The sequence below is a fragment of the Pterocles gutturalis genome, unplaced genomic scaffold (genome assembly GCF_000699245.1).
Source record: "Pterocles gutturalis isolate BGI_N339 unplaced genomic scaffold, ASM69924v1 scaffold14432, whole genome shotgun sequence".
Lineage (NCBI taxonomy): Eukaryota > Metazoa > Chordata > Aves > Pterocliformes > Pteroclidae > Pterocles > Pterocles gutturalis.
In genome coordinates, this window is record NW_010108133.1 from 1,187 (window position 1) to 15,102 (window position 13,916).

Sequence of the window (13,916 nt, forward strand, 5' to 3'; positions counted from 1 at the left end):
ATTCAAAGCACCCAAACATAAGCAGAGTGCCTTCTAATTCATAATATCTCTTTTTAACTTTAATAAGAACAGTTTTAAAACATTCTCTCCAAAAAGTAGAAAATTATAAGTAAAAGCACAAAAATTATCTAGTCAAGATGAAAATGCCTAAAAACGTATTTTTAAAGTAACTTGTTCTTCATGGTACATGAGAGTTCATCAAGTTCTTGGGCTGTTCCTCATGCCACTGCCTTTTCCATCTATTTATGTCAATTTTATAACTGAATTTATTCCAATTCTGTTCCATTTTGCACTATTAAATTCTTCCACATGGGCACCCTCTTTCAGAGAAACTAAAAAAGAGTATATTAATCTAATGTGAAAGGACAGCTTTGATTTTCACAAAATATAGGAAAAGGATTCTTTGAACAATTCACAAGCTTATTTCTTAAATCTTTGCTGAAAGTTCAATAGAAAAATGAAGACTCTAAATGAAGGAAATTATATTAAGATCAGTAAAACTGAACTGTACAGAGTTCATGCCACTGTTCTCCAAAAATATCTTAAATGGTTCCCAAAAGATAAAAATGCAGCCAGGCAGTCAGCAACCTTGCACAAATCTTCATCTCAACTGCCCAGGTGGTTTTCAGGTGTACATTTACATCAGTTTTTTGCCTATTCTTTGGCATCCCCAATCCCTCCAGCAGTTATTGCAAATGTGGCTTCATTTTCAGGCATCTCAGGGCTGGGGATAAAAAAGAAACAAGGAATATGTGGGTTTCCCCATGTTAAATGCAGTTGTGAAACAGTCCCGACAATGTTGTAAGTGTAAGCAACTGGCAATACTTCACCATCTTTATACCTGTATGCAAACTGTAGAACATGATTGATATTATCAAGGTCAGAAAATGTGAAGTCCACCTCTTGGGAGATGACAAATGCAAGGGAGGGGAATGGAGAAGATACAGGAAAGGGAAAGATTCTGTCTGCAAATTCTCATTTCAGTTTCTTTGTTCCTGATGAGAAACAGTAGTCTCTCTGTGCAGTTCCCCTACTATGATTTTTAATGACTTGCATCTCCCACAGTATACCAGGTAAACTGATACTAATTGTGTCAACAAAACTTAGTAATTTAACAGCTCTGGAATCTTCCTGCGAAGGGACCACCAGTCTTACCAAACTGTTTGATGGTTGTCTTTAACAGATGAGAATCTAGTAGGATTTATTATGAAATATTATGTAATTTAATGTATTTTATAAGGAAGACAGCTTTAAGTCTGTTAATTAGTTTGTCCTTTCAGAGTTTCTCTCAACTTACCATGCAGAAATGTGATTAGTTTGAAACCGTGAATTGGCTGTCAGGCTATTAAGTTTCACTACCGTGAACTTTGTCACCTTACGGTTGCTCATAATACAGCTTCCTTCCTGGGAAGGAAAAGTGATTTACCTGTCATATATCTTTGCAATACGCAGCTCCCCTCTCCCTTTCCTCAAGCTAATCCTGGTAGTCGAAGCATGAGCAAGGATGTGGCCCCCAATGGGCTTTTTTGGGTCTGCCTGAAAGCTAAATTAGCAAGAAAATTGTGATGATTCACTGTGGAAATTCCATGGGCTAAGACTGTGATTAACTACCAGACAAGGCAAATTGAACTCAGTAATGAATAATAAATAGGTAAATATATCAAAAAAGGACTTTAATATACTTGCCTCAAGACAGGATGTTCAAATGGTCAGTGCTGGCATAATTTTCCTCTCATTGTATTCAAGAGGCTCAAGAAATACACACCTTAAACTTCATATATAAGCTGCTCCAAAACAAAATGTAGTGCTTTTTCAATGCTTTTTATAATTTGTTCTCTTTGCTCAAGTCACAGTGAAAGAAGCCGTCACAGCAGGCAACAGATTAACATAAAACAACTCATTATGAAAACTGAGAGAAACCTGCAGGTGTCATCCATGAATGATTCATCATACCAGGAGGACCAGTGACCAATCTGAACCTTCATTTTGGTGCCTCGTGCTCCATACAATCTCATTTCTCATCTCTGTTAAATATGTAATACAAAAGAGAATATATTTTTTTAAAAAAAGAGAAAAAGTATCTTACGTCATGGTTGCTCCAGGATCGGCAGTCATTTGGTTGGTCACAAACACGGCTACATTATATTCTGCAATAGAAAACAATGCAAAGAAGGTGGACTATATCCAGAGTGCCAAAATATTATCTCAACTATGCTGAAAGCAAGGCTGCTGCTGAAGTACTTCAAAATTCAGGTGAAGGAGAAGCAAATGTTCTTTATGTCTGATGGCAGGAGTAAATCAGGAGCCAGCCTAAACTTGCTCTTGCATGACATCAGCTGTACTACTTATGCCAAAAATGAGCACTTCTCAGAGTTCCACTGAACAAGTCTTTCTCAGTTCCCACCTTCTCTGTTGGCTCCCTGCCCTCAGCCTCCTCCCTTCCTTTGTCTGTACTCTTTTCTTCTTTTTTTTTTTTTTTTTAAACTGCATCCAAAAACATTTACTCATTCCTCATCAACATTTCTGAGACATTCCAAAGAGGAGGAAGCCTATTCATCATGTCATCTTCCCTCAGAGCATTTGCAGAGTACTGGGAACATGGCAACGGGCACAGCTTTTTTATTTCTCTGTGCCTTCCATCCTTTTTTTCTGTTCTTCATGTTTCTCTCATATTTAGACTGTCAAAATTCGGGGCTGACAATTTCTCTTATTGAACATTTGTCCAGTTCTACAACCTATTCTCTCATTTAGGACTTAAGTATTTGTAGGAAAACACTAAATGTTGAATAGTTCTAAAGACTCCTTAATCTGTCATCCTGAAATAATATATTATCAGTTTGATCTTTTTGGTAACTGACAGAGCTGTAAAGTGAGGAAAGATTCCTGGGTCAGTGCCTGATTGATAATACACTGGGACTACTAGGTGGTTGTGCTACCAACAACTACTGTTTCAGTAACTCCAGTCCATGTTTTCCAAATTTTGCAATGTTTCCCTTACCTTCTGATATTTTTTGGAGCCTTGACAGCATCTGAGCGAGTTTCTGCTGTCGTTCAGCCAACTCTCCACGACCACTGAAATCCACACGGAAAAGTGCCATTATGGAGTCAATGATCTGCATTGTAATTATGCTAGATAAGTAAATATAGTGAAAGAAAATAGGAAAAATATTCTGAAAGCAGTAAGCATACAAAAAATTAGTCTGTACCAATAGCTTGAAGATACCAGCCTCCTCATGGAACTTGGCTGCTACATAGTCAAGCAATTCCATCTGATGTTCACCTGGTGGGAAGTACAGTTGCCAAATGAAATTAGGACCAGAAGGAACAATGAAGCAACAAAAGCCTGAAGTTTAAAATTCCACTTTAAATGCCTGCACTGTTTCTATTTTCACTGTCAGCAGTTTTAAATCCAGTGCCCAATAACAAGCTACCTTTATAGTAACCCACAGTGCCTGTGCTTCTGCAGGTTCCAGTGTCCACTTGCCTAGCTAACAAAACTTCATTGTAAAATTCTTCACAAGAAAATGATGTATGAAGACAACTTTTTTTGTTGTGTTAAGAACTGAAAAGCAATAAAAACATTTTAATTTAATATTGAATTAAATGACACACAGGAATTGTATTAATCATATTATTAATTTTAAAATTGTACTCTCAAAGTCCCACATAAAACTTCCTTGAAGTTTTAATGTAATGTCTTGTGACAGAGTGTGTTGCAGCTGTCCCTTAAAGTTTCATATCATAGAGAATTTCTCAACAGCATTTATAGACTACAGCTTACATTCAGGCAATCATGGTTACGTTACTTGGTGCTTCTCTTACTAAGATGCTATGCTGACATTCCTCATATACATGGCAGAGTTCACTTAATGTTGCGGCAGACTGCAAAGGTTTATGTAGTGCAGCTGGGCTGGAATACTTCTGCTGAGCAAGTCTGCTCAGTGTACAACACCAGAAACAGAAAATGGAAGCAAGCTTGTAACTTCTTTTCTTAGCAACGAAACATTCTTTATGACCCTCAATGGGCAATCTCAGTTAATAAACTGAGAACTATTAAAATAGGAGCCTTAGAGAAAAAACATAGATACCATGCCAGTTGCAATAATGGTCTTACTAGTATATGCACGTGCGTACAGCACGTTGTCAAGTACTGCATCGTGGTCAACACTGAAACGATCAGCAATGTCACGAAGACGGTCTGGTCGGCTGACATTAGTCAAAGTTAAGGATTTCTCCTTGTACAAGCCACGCTCTGAAAATAATAAAACTCAATTGCAAAACAGAACTATGGAAAAACAAAGAAGATTATTTATTTTGATCCTAGAGAAGACTTTTTCTCTTTGCACTGTCCCACATACCCTAAAGATAGTTGAGGGCTCGTGATGATCATTGTTTTTAGGGTTTGAGGTGAGGGTGAGGTTATATGAATATCTGTGCTCTAAGAATTTATCTGTGAGCAAAGCCTATTTATACACAGTCTACAACAGATACGAAGTGTTAAAAATAGTGTTTAGTACTTAGATGAATTTCTCCTGAAGTAAATAGAAAAGCTTCTATCACCTGCAGAAGAAGATATGCCAAGAATGCATATCAGAATTAAAAAAAAAAAAAAAATTAAAAAAAGTTAAAATCTGTATCCTAACTAATTTTTCCAGGTTGGATTACATCAAATGACAGAGAAAAAAAGTCACTGCCTTGTGGGCCACTGCACTCTGTGCTCTCCAGGCTTTCTGTGTCAGTCATAATGTTTTACATGTACGAAGCTATCTGGAGCCTCCTGCTTACTTATAACAAAATGAACTGTCTTTCCAGTTCATCCTACCTGTAGCTTTCAACGGTTCAAAAGATACAAAGTGTTTTCAGTGTCAATGAAGATAATCTTTCCACCTGTGTAGCCATTTGGTCCTGGAAGCTGAGCTGTCACTACAGTGAATGATAGAAGTTCAAAATGAAAAAGCTGGAAAAATATTTTCCTACTCCCTCTATTATTTTTTTTAATAAAGCATGCTTGCTTATCCATATCACAAAGAACCACCAGTTTTAATCAATGTGGAAATCATGAGTATCTCAAGTCTTACTGCCAGCTTGAGAAGAAACTCAAGCCACTTTTCTCCATTGGAGATCAGACAAGATGTAATTAATGGTGGCAAAATTGTGTTTTACTCAGTACCATCACTAAATCTGTATCATTTATATTGGAAATAGGTGAGGATATTATTAATAAGTTCTTATACACAAAGCATCCTCTAAATCCTCTGCCCAAATTAATGGTATTGATTTAGTAGGGTTTTTCTCTCAGCTGTAACTCATATGATAAAAATTCTTTATATATCAGTATTTCCTGATATGCCAATAGTTACTGATTGTGGGTTCAGTCTCTTGGCAGTGAATAAGCTAAAATACTCCATTCAGTTGTAATCATTCATGCAAACGGGTATGACTCTGCTGAACATGAGACTGTACTAAACAGAAGAAGCCTTATTTTCCTAGAAGGTGCCAAAATTCCCTTTATAATATAGGCTTCACTTAAGGGAATGTTTGCCTATCCAGTGTCTGGTAACTATATTCCAGCAGCATTAGTTATTATTTACTGCTATTTCCACATTGAGAGATATCACTGTGAAATCAGTCCTGCTGGATTTGGCACTGCCCAAATGTGGTGACTGCCAAAGTCTTTGTTTATTCAGTTCCTGTCAGCCAGTAGTATCCTTTCAGTGCCCTTCCAGAGTGTTATATTCTGCAAAACCTCTTGAAACCAGGAAATTAAAAGAATTGCTGAGAAAGAATCTTGCCTTTGCCCTTTTCTGAGCAAAGCCCCTGTCCACCCATATTAGTGCTCTGCTTTTCCAGGTGGTGTGTTTCACTGTTTTTTCTAGGACAGTCTATGATCTTCTCTCTCCTTATGGCAAAACTTATGTTAATGTGAGCAGTATTAAAAAGTAATAATTTCTATGAGTTCTCTGCTCAAACACAATTAATGGAGGCAAGAGTCACCAAGGTCAGTTTCACTGTATTCCTAGAGATAAAAAATTCTGACTTCTCTCTATGTATTGAATACTGATACAGTTGTAAAGAATGGATTCACTGAGAAGAAACAGCTGTTTTAAGGTAGTACCCCTACCACAAAGGGTGTGAGATAGCTGGGTTTTGCCTGTCCGGAACTCTGTTAAATAAAGAAGAAAAAAAAAAAGTCAGGGTTTCTTTTTTCTGTGTTTGCCAGATTCAGGAGTTACTGCAGTTAGAAACACTCTAACTTAAAAAATTCACCTCTATCTCTACCTTTTAAAATAATTTAACCCCAATTTATAAATCATATTCTGTGCAGTGAAAATGTGTTACTTGAAAAGTAAAATCTGAAATGCTTTAATTTGATCATGCTTGACTGCTAAGGTAATTTATTCTTTTCTGTGTAGAAGTTAAAACCACATGGCACCTATGGAAAAGTGTTAACTTGAGGGGGGGAGGGGAAGAAATGTTTGATTCGACTGACCTGGCCCAGTTTCATTTTCAGTAAAATGATCAAGGAGAAGCTTATGAGTTTATTAATCTCATTATATCAAATCATGTCAGTCTCCATTTTGTCTTTTCTAAAGGGAAGAGTACTGTATTTTATGAACTCTTACTGTGGTTGAAGCGTTAACTACTAACTGATCAAATTTACTATAATGGCAGCTTAATTATAATTTCAAAATTTTATATGAAATGCAATGCATCCTAAGTGTGCGTAAATAAAATATCTTTTGTGGCAGTTTTGTCACTGAAAAGGAACACAGATTGCATCAGGGAAATCTTTCCTATTTGACAAATTTGTAATAGTATTAATAATACTGTGTTGTACTGAATCGGCATGCCCCAAGTCTAGTGATTACTGAGTTCAAACTTAGTCTGCAAGCAAAAATGGGAAAACACTAAGAGAAGTGGATTCTTTCTTCTTACACTCATGCACGTACTCATCTTTATGATGACAATATGGTAAGTTTGATAGAAGTAATCCAGCTTAATTTAAGATCTAAACTGAGTTGTAGTTCTGTGTTCAGAACTCATTCAATGTGGTTTGCTCACCTCCAAAGGCCTCAGTGATTGCCATGCTTTCAATCCCACCACCCAGAAGTTTACTGGAGAAAGAGAAGATTCTGATATAGTTACACCCACAAAATCACAAGAGGAAAGTAAAAAAGATATTTTTTTTTATACTTTACAAGAAGTTATTTCTGCCCTAAAGCCTCTAACTTGACACATTAAGTGTGGGGCACTAAATGATCACTGATTCCTACAGAATTAACTCTGTCACAACCTTCCTTTCTGTGTGTGCAAGAGAAAGATCTATAGAAATTATTACTGCAAAGAAAGAAGAGAGAAAACACCTTGGTAAAGATAACATTCCATAAAAATATCTCAAGGGAGGTCTTGAAGACTTGTAATTTTGACCTGAGACCTGCAGGCTGTTTTGCTTAGGTGAAAAAATGATGATACATTCAGGACTCCTGGATGCAAACTGTTTATTTACAACGACTGTGCAACATCCAGTTTCCCCTACAAAAAGGAGTTGGTTTTGTTGCTTACTGGCATCTATGAGCTGCATTAGCTCCAAATGCAAGGTAACCTATGTGTCCTAGGTGAATATTTTTTACTTTATATTTTTGTGTCTCATTAAAGACAATAAATATTATTATTGGAACAATTTGTACTAAGGAAGGATTGAAGTAGAGATAAGCTTACTCAAATTCCTGGCTACCAGTACTTATATGAAATACCATCTTCCGTTTTTCACTGTACTCAAAGGCGGTCAGGAAGCCTGGTTCCTAAGGAAAACCAAAGAGAACACAAGAGGTGTATTTTAGCTTTAACCTGAAGGTAAAGTGTGATATCCCACCTAAATATCTTTTCTCCACCCTAGCCTCATTTACATAGGTTGGGTATGAAAAGCATCACAGCATTTGTCTGGTTGTTGTAGACTATAAAGTATTACTCCTTTAGAGTAACGAGCAGAATAATTTTCAAAATTGTCTTGATGATGTGGTGAAAAAATTAATTAAGAGAAATGTTGCACTGCATTTTGGAGAGGCCAGCATAAATTTAAACTACCAGGAAAGTGATTTGCTTACAATAAGCTTGTTTGCAGCTTCTTTAATCTTGTCCACTTTGGCCTCTGAAAGCCCTTTTACATTGCACAGTGCCCGTCTTGTGGTCATCTGGATTCCTTTGATTGTGCAGATCCCAACTGACTTCAGTTTTTTAATATCTGCTACGTTCTGTGAAGAAAGTTCCCTTCTATGAGTACTTGTGACAGCAACTAGAAGGCGAAGTAAATCTTTGAAACACATTTTATTATACATTCATATGGATGTGTATTTTCACCAAGAAATAAATAGATTTACAGTACTTTTTGTTATGACACCAACAACTGCAGATTTTGAGCAACATTGATGTGAAGGATTGTGGTGCAGAAACATCCTGGTGTTTTTGAGAGAAAGGTGTCTTGGGTCCAGTTTTACTCACATGTCCCTGTTCAGTGCCAGTCTCTCTAGATCCAGGGAACAGTACGGATTATTTCAGATAGTGCGGAGCCCAGCCTAGTAAACCCTATAACACTCAATCTGTCCTTGGTCCCTTAGCACAATCTGTAAACCAGATAATCTGATAGTGGATAATTGGGAGCTGACTGTAACTGCTGTGCTATTTCTGCAAGTTCACAATGTGTCCAGTTTAAAACACACATATCCTCCAGATCCAACCAACACTTTGGGCTGGAATGAACTTACTAGTTTTTCGTAAATTTGGTACAGCATGACTTTAGTCGGGGCCCTACTCCTGAGGCCCATTTTGCCTCCTCTTGCCTTATTTTATGATCCTGACATCACTGTAAGCCTAAAGGCAAGCAACAGATTACTCACAAGAAAAAATACCATGTGAAAGTTTTGGAATAATACTTCAATTTACCATTTCCAGCCAAGTTTTTTCCTTGAAAAAACCCCAATTAACTGGATGTATCATCTATTCATCTAAAGCATGTGGGTGCATAGGACATAAGAAGGGAGGGGGGTTATGCGAGAAATTAGTCATGTTCATTTGGAAGCTTATTTCTCATCCTGTGATATGCTTTTTGTCAAAAAAATATAAATAATATAAAAAGAATTGAGCTGTTTTATTGTGTTCTTCTATTAAGACAACAGACTACTGCTGCAAAGATAATTTTTCTAGACCAAAACTTGAAATGCATTACCGTGCTTCTGCATTTCTTCAGTGGCTCTGTCTTTCTGATCACATCAAACTCAAGGCTGTTCTACATTACGAGTCTCTGTGTGGCAGACTTAGTTGTAGAAGTTCTTGCTCTCTCCAGCACAGATACATCTTTCACCAACCACAGTCCTAGGATATCTGCCACTTCAGACTAGAGTTCAATAATACTATGAAGTGTTCAGCAGTACTCCTGGCTTGACATACTGACATGCCTGCCCCCTTACACCAGCTGTCCCAGTTGTATGCCTCTGAGGTGGAAAAGGGAGCAGACTGAGAATTTACAAAAAAAAAAAAAAAAAACCAAACCCAAACCTAAACCACATTTTTTTATTGTGGTAATTTATGGACTAATTGATTCACAAACCCAGTTCATAGGGTGGCTACAAAAGCAAGATGTACCAGAAGAAGGAATAGCATGCTCTAGGGGCAGGAACCCTCAGCAAAGGCTGTGGGGTCACAGCACCTTAATTCCTACTGAACACTTTTGAACATTAAACCACAGCCTTGATTGTGCTAATCTGACTCTCCTTGTGGCCACACTGTCAAATCTAGTAAATATTTCTCTCTCTACTACTAGGAAAAAAATTCCAAACCCACAAAAAACATTTCTTTAAGCAAATTAATTTAGCAGATATGGGTCATCATATGTTCACACAAAGATTTTAACTGGCACAGCTGAGAACAGAAACTTTCCTTGGGGTGTGGGAATAATCACTTGGAAGGAAGAAAAGATAAAAAAGAAAAGGAGCAGGAAACCCTTATTAAGCAGAAGAATAGCTTAAGTCATTATTCTTTAAGATCTTTCATACCTTAATATCATTCTCTGCATCCCATACCTCATTTAATAGTGACAGGCTAGGACAGCTCCCCTCCAGCTCATGAGGTCAACCTCTTTGGTCAACTTGTTAAATTTTTAACACAGGAATTTGTGTATTTTTCCTGTGTTTCTCCACATTTAGAGCTCCCAACCTTATGACGCATCTTCAGAACTCTCTTTAGAACTGTCAATGAATTGCCAATAAAAAAAGTTGACAACAATTACACTGCTGACCTGCTGAGCCCAGTAACTAAAGTGCTGACTAATGCTGTCTCATTGTCTCTGTGCCCTCCTCATCTGTATCTATCTGTAGTCATTTATATTAAGAGTTAAATCTTACATTACTTTGGGCAAGCCCAACTTTTTATTCTGCTTCTGTAACACTGAATGTGTTAGGGTTCTGACCCATGAGCCAGTCTCCTGGATAAACATAGAGTAATAGTAATTAAAATAAACAGGTAATGTTTATATGATAATGATGATAACGATTATAGCAATTCATATTTGATGAAGAAAACTAACCACTGATTTCTCCAGCTACTAATATTTTCCTCACTCCTATTCTACCCCCTTCACCAGCATGCTGAAAATAGTGTAGCAACAATTGTCACAGTGTAATTTCACAGGCACCAAAAATGCAGGAGTAATTACAAAGATTGGCAGGAACAGGAAGCAATCTATCACACAGTTTTCAAATAAATTAGCAAGTAGTTGGTTTTTCAAGAGTGCTGGGTGCTAAATACTTCGAATATCTTGACACTTTATTTAGGAATCTGATGGGAATGAGATTTTCTGAAAACCTGTCTTAGCGCCAAAGGCAAAATTGGGCTTCACATGACTGATTTAGAATTTCCTGCAAGGAGGAATTTCAGTTATTTGTATCAATGTGTATACATTTTTGGAAATAACCTTACAATAGCTTTACATGGTCAATTCTGTGCAGTAAAGTCACTGCTAATACTTACAATTCCATGCTTCTGTAGCAGGTCAATATCCTGAAAAAAGGATTCCTAAAAAAAATAGCAGAAAAAAATAAAAACAGATTTTGCTTTTTCTTGTAATTACATCTATCTCACTATGCGTCTGTTTCAAATTTTTAAACATTTAAATTACTTTCCCTAATAATACATAACTTGGGGGACTACCCAAATAAGCAAAGCCATAGTAAGCCAAGAAGGCCAACACATTTCCTATCACCTTCATAAAGTGTGTCTTCACAGGTTTCCTGATTTCAGCTGAGACAGAGTTAGCTTTCTTCACAGTAGCTAGTGTGAGGCTGTGTTTTGGACTTGTGCCGAGGAGACAGCTGATAACATACTGATGTTTCTAGTTGCTGCCAGGACAGTCAAGGACTTTGCAGCTTCTCTGCTGTGCCAGTGTCTGCAGGTGCAGGAGAAGCTGGGAGGGAGCGCAGCTCCAATTACTAGCCAAGGGCTTGACCTTAGGTTTAGGATGGAGACCCAAACTGCCCAATAGCCTATTCTATATCATGGATGTCATGCCCAGTATATAGATGAGGCTCTGTCTGGAAGTGCTCTCTCTTGCCTCGGGTTGTGTCCCCCTGTATCGCCCCTCTCTAAGGGTTGTCTCGATCTCTTGGACACTCAGTTTCTTATCTCCGTTCCAGGATTGCAGTTTCAGGACTCTCCCTGCTCCAGGATTGTTAGCCACGAACAGGCTGAGCTTTGGTCATTGGGTGGTGAGCAGTATCTCTGTGTATCACTCATCTGTGTATTTGTATATATTACTATTATCATCATTCTTATTATTCCCAATATTATTGTAGTTTAGTTATTAAGTTGTTCTTATCTCAACCTACAAGTCTGTTTTCCCTTCACCCCTTTAATTTTCTCCCCCATTCTCGGGAGGGGAGATGGGGGAGGGCGAGCAAGCAGTGTTGAGTTTTGCTGCCAGACAGGGTAAAACTACAACGACAGGCAAGCAATCCTCTGCTGTGCTAATAAACTTGTGTTATGATCATCATCTTGATTTTTTCTGCCACAGTTCCTCAGTCTTTTCAGGCTGATGTCCATTCCTTGGAAGCATAAAATTAACCGATAGTCTCCTTGCATTTAATATAGAAGTGTAAAATATAAATAAATAATGAGAATCCCATTAAAAACTGTGCATAGCTTTTGAAAGGTTAATGAAGAGGACTTGAAGAGCAAGCCTATACATGGACTAGGAGAATGAGATTTTCTTGGTATTAGACTGGAACAAAATTTTAAATTCATTGAACTCCCTGATTGTCTTTGGGGACCTCCTATCTCTCTGTGGATTTCATACCACTATCAAAATACCTCCAAACAACATTTGCTGCACATATTTTTCAATCAACCATAAATTTACCTCATCATCCTGGTATCCTGGTTCTTCTTGGACTACTTGATCCTCCATGGCCTTCATCGTGAAAGAGCAGGCAATAAAGTATTGATCACTTCTGGGAAATGCAAACAAAGTTAGTATTGGGGTGGCAATAAATGAGTAAATTACTGTAAAAGGACTTTAAAAAGTCCTTGAACTACAGAACCTTCTCAGTATGTCATCATATATGGATTTAAACTCAGATTCTGCTTCCAACTCTTTGTTATCTGACCTACCAGACCAAAAGGAGAAAATCTACTGCATTTGTCTCAGATGAACCAGTTTGGCTAGAAAGAGTTTAACAGGTATTAGGAAAAGAGATCTCATGCGCTTGTGAGAATCTTGGGTCGGAGCTGGGTTTGGAGGCGGGAACATTTTAAATGATTAATCATTAGTGGAATTCATTCTGGGAAGAAAGCTAAAGGCAGTCTGTATTTTTATAACAAAGTCAGCATAGTTGCATACAGAATGGGAAATGGAAAGGCTACGCAACATCTCAGCTTTCCCATCCTTGTGACAGAAAGCCCACAACTCCTTAGTCATGTATCTTGAGGGTAGACTATAAGCTGCATTTGTTTTCAAGTTCTTGCTGGAGTTCAGAATACCTAATAAATGCTGAAGATGTGCAAGTAGCACCTGTAAGAAGTATGCTTGGATGAAGAGAAGAAAAGAAGGGCAATAAAAATCTGATGCTTTTATTATGCAAAAACATATACTTCTTACAGACATTACTTGTTAAGCTCTATAAAGCTTATACCATGTTTTTTTTATGGTTAACTTGCCATGTCTGTACTCCACTACAGCTTCACTGCCCTCTATACATGACCTCATGTAAGCAAGGCCTAGAACCAGAATAGGCACTTACTGATGGCATGGTTAAATAAAAAGCAAAATATGACCTCCTTAGATTTTATGAATGCAAGAAAAAATAATACAAAGTAGTTCCTTAGAAATACTTATAACCTACTGTATATTTTTTATGGTTTTGTAAATGGATAGGTTGTTTCTGTCTTAACAGTGAGCTTTCCTTCACTGTTCTAGTTATTGCTGATCAAAAGTTTTATAAACTGCCTCATCCCGATGTGTATATATGTTTGCTTGCTCACCCTTGTTAATAAAATCCATGGTAAGACAGGTTTATTATGAAACTACAAGATGGGCTATGCCTAACAGAGCATGGGACAACTGAATATCTGCAAATAGCTTTTTTCAGCTTCTAAATGTATACTTAAGCTCTGCCCAAATTGCTTGCAATAATCTTGTGTATCCAGAGGCTGGGAGAAGTGAGAAAGAAAATATTATTGTTTTAGAATTATTTGCTTTTGGGGTGAAAATATGATGGAGTCACTTCTGTTAGTATTTAATGGAAATATTCCTACCAAATCAGTTGTTTCTGATAGTGTCAGGATATTATTTCATTTCTGCTTCAGAACCCTGACAATTATGGAATGAGAAATCATGTCTTCACATCATAGAATCATAGAATGGCCTGGGT

The 13,916-nt window shown here is 37.4% G+C and overlaps 1 protein-coding gene across 1 annotated transcript; it reads right to left on the reverse strand.

Moving 5' to 3' along the window:
• Window positions 1–654: 654 nt before the first annotated feature.
• DMC1 (DNA meiotic recombinase 1) lies at window positions 655–12,463 on the reverse strand. The gene is made up of 13 exons (XM_010072521.1): window positions 12,407–12,463; window positions 11,023–11,067; window positions 8,106–8,252; window positions 7,720–7,802; window positions 7,063–7,115; window positions 6,122–6,163; window positions 4,851–4,923; window positions 4,115–4,206; window positions 3,207–3,280; window positions 2,999–3,113; window positions 2,087–2,147; window positions 1,427–1,543; window positions 655–724 (listed from the first exon to the last, which is right to left on the reverse strand). The coding sequence occupies exons 1-13, from the start codon at window positions 12,461–12,463 to the stop codon at window positions 655–657; spliced, it is 1,029 nt and encodes a 342-aa protein (XP_010070823.1).
• Between the last annotated feature and the right edge of the window lie 1,453 nt (window positions 12,464–13,916).

Excerpts from the sequence above, each read along its gene's own strand:
- DMC1 (XM_010072521.1), bottom strand. The coding sequence starts at position 12,463 with ATGAAGGCCATGGAGGATCAAGTAGTCCAAGAAGAACCAGGATACCAG. Across the intron at positions 3,281-4,114 it reads GTACGCACGTGCATATACTA|GTGAACATCAGATGGAATTG; the intron begins GTAAGACCATTA and ends ACTTCCCACCAG. Across the intron at positions 2,148-2,998 it reads GCTCCAAAAAATATCAGAAG|AATATAATGTAGCCGTGTTT; the intron begins GTAAGGGAAACA and ends TTTCTATTGCAG.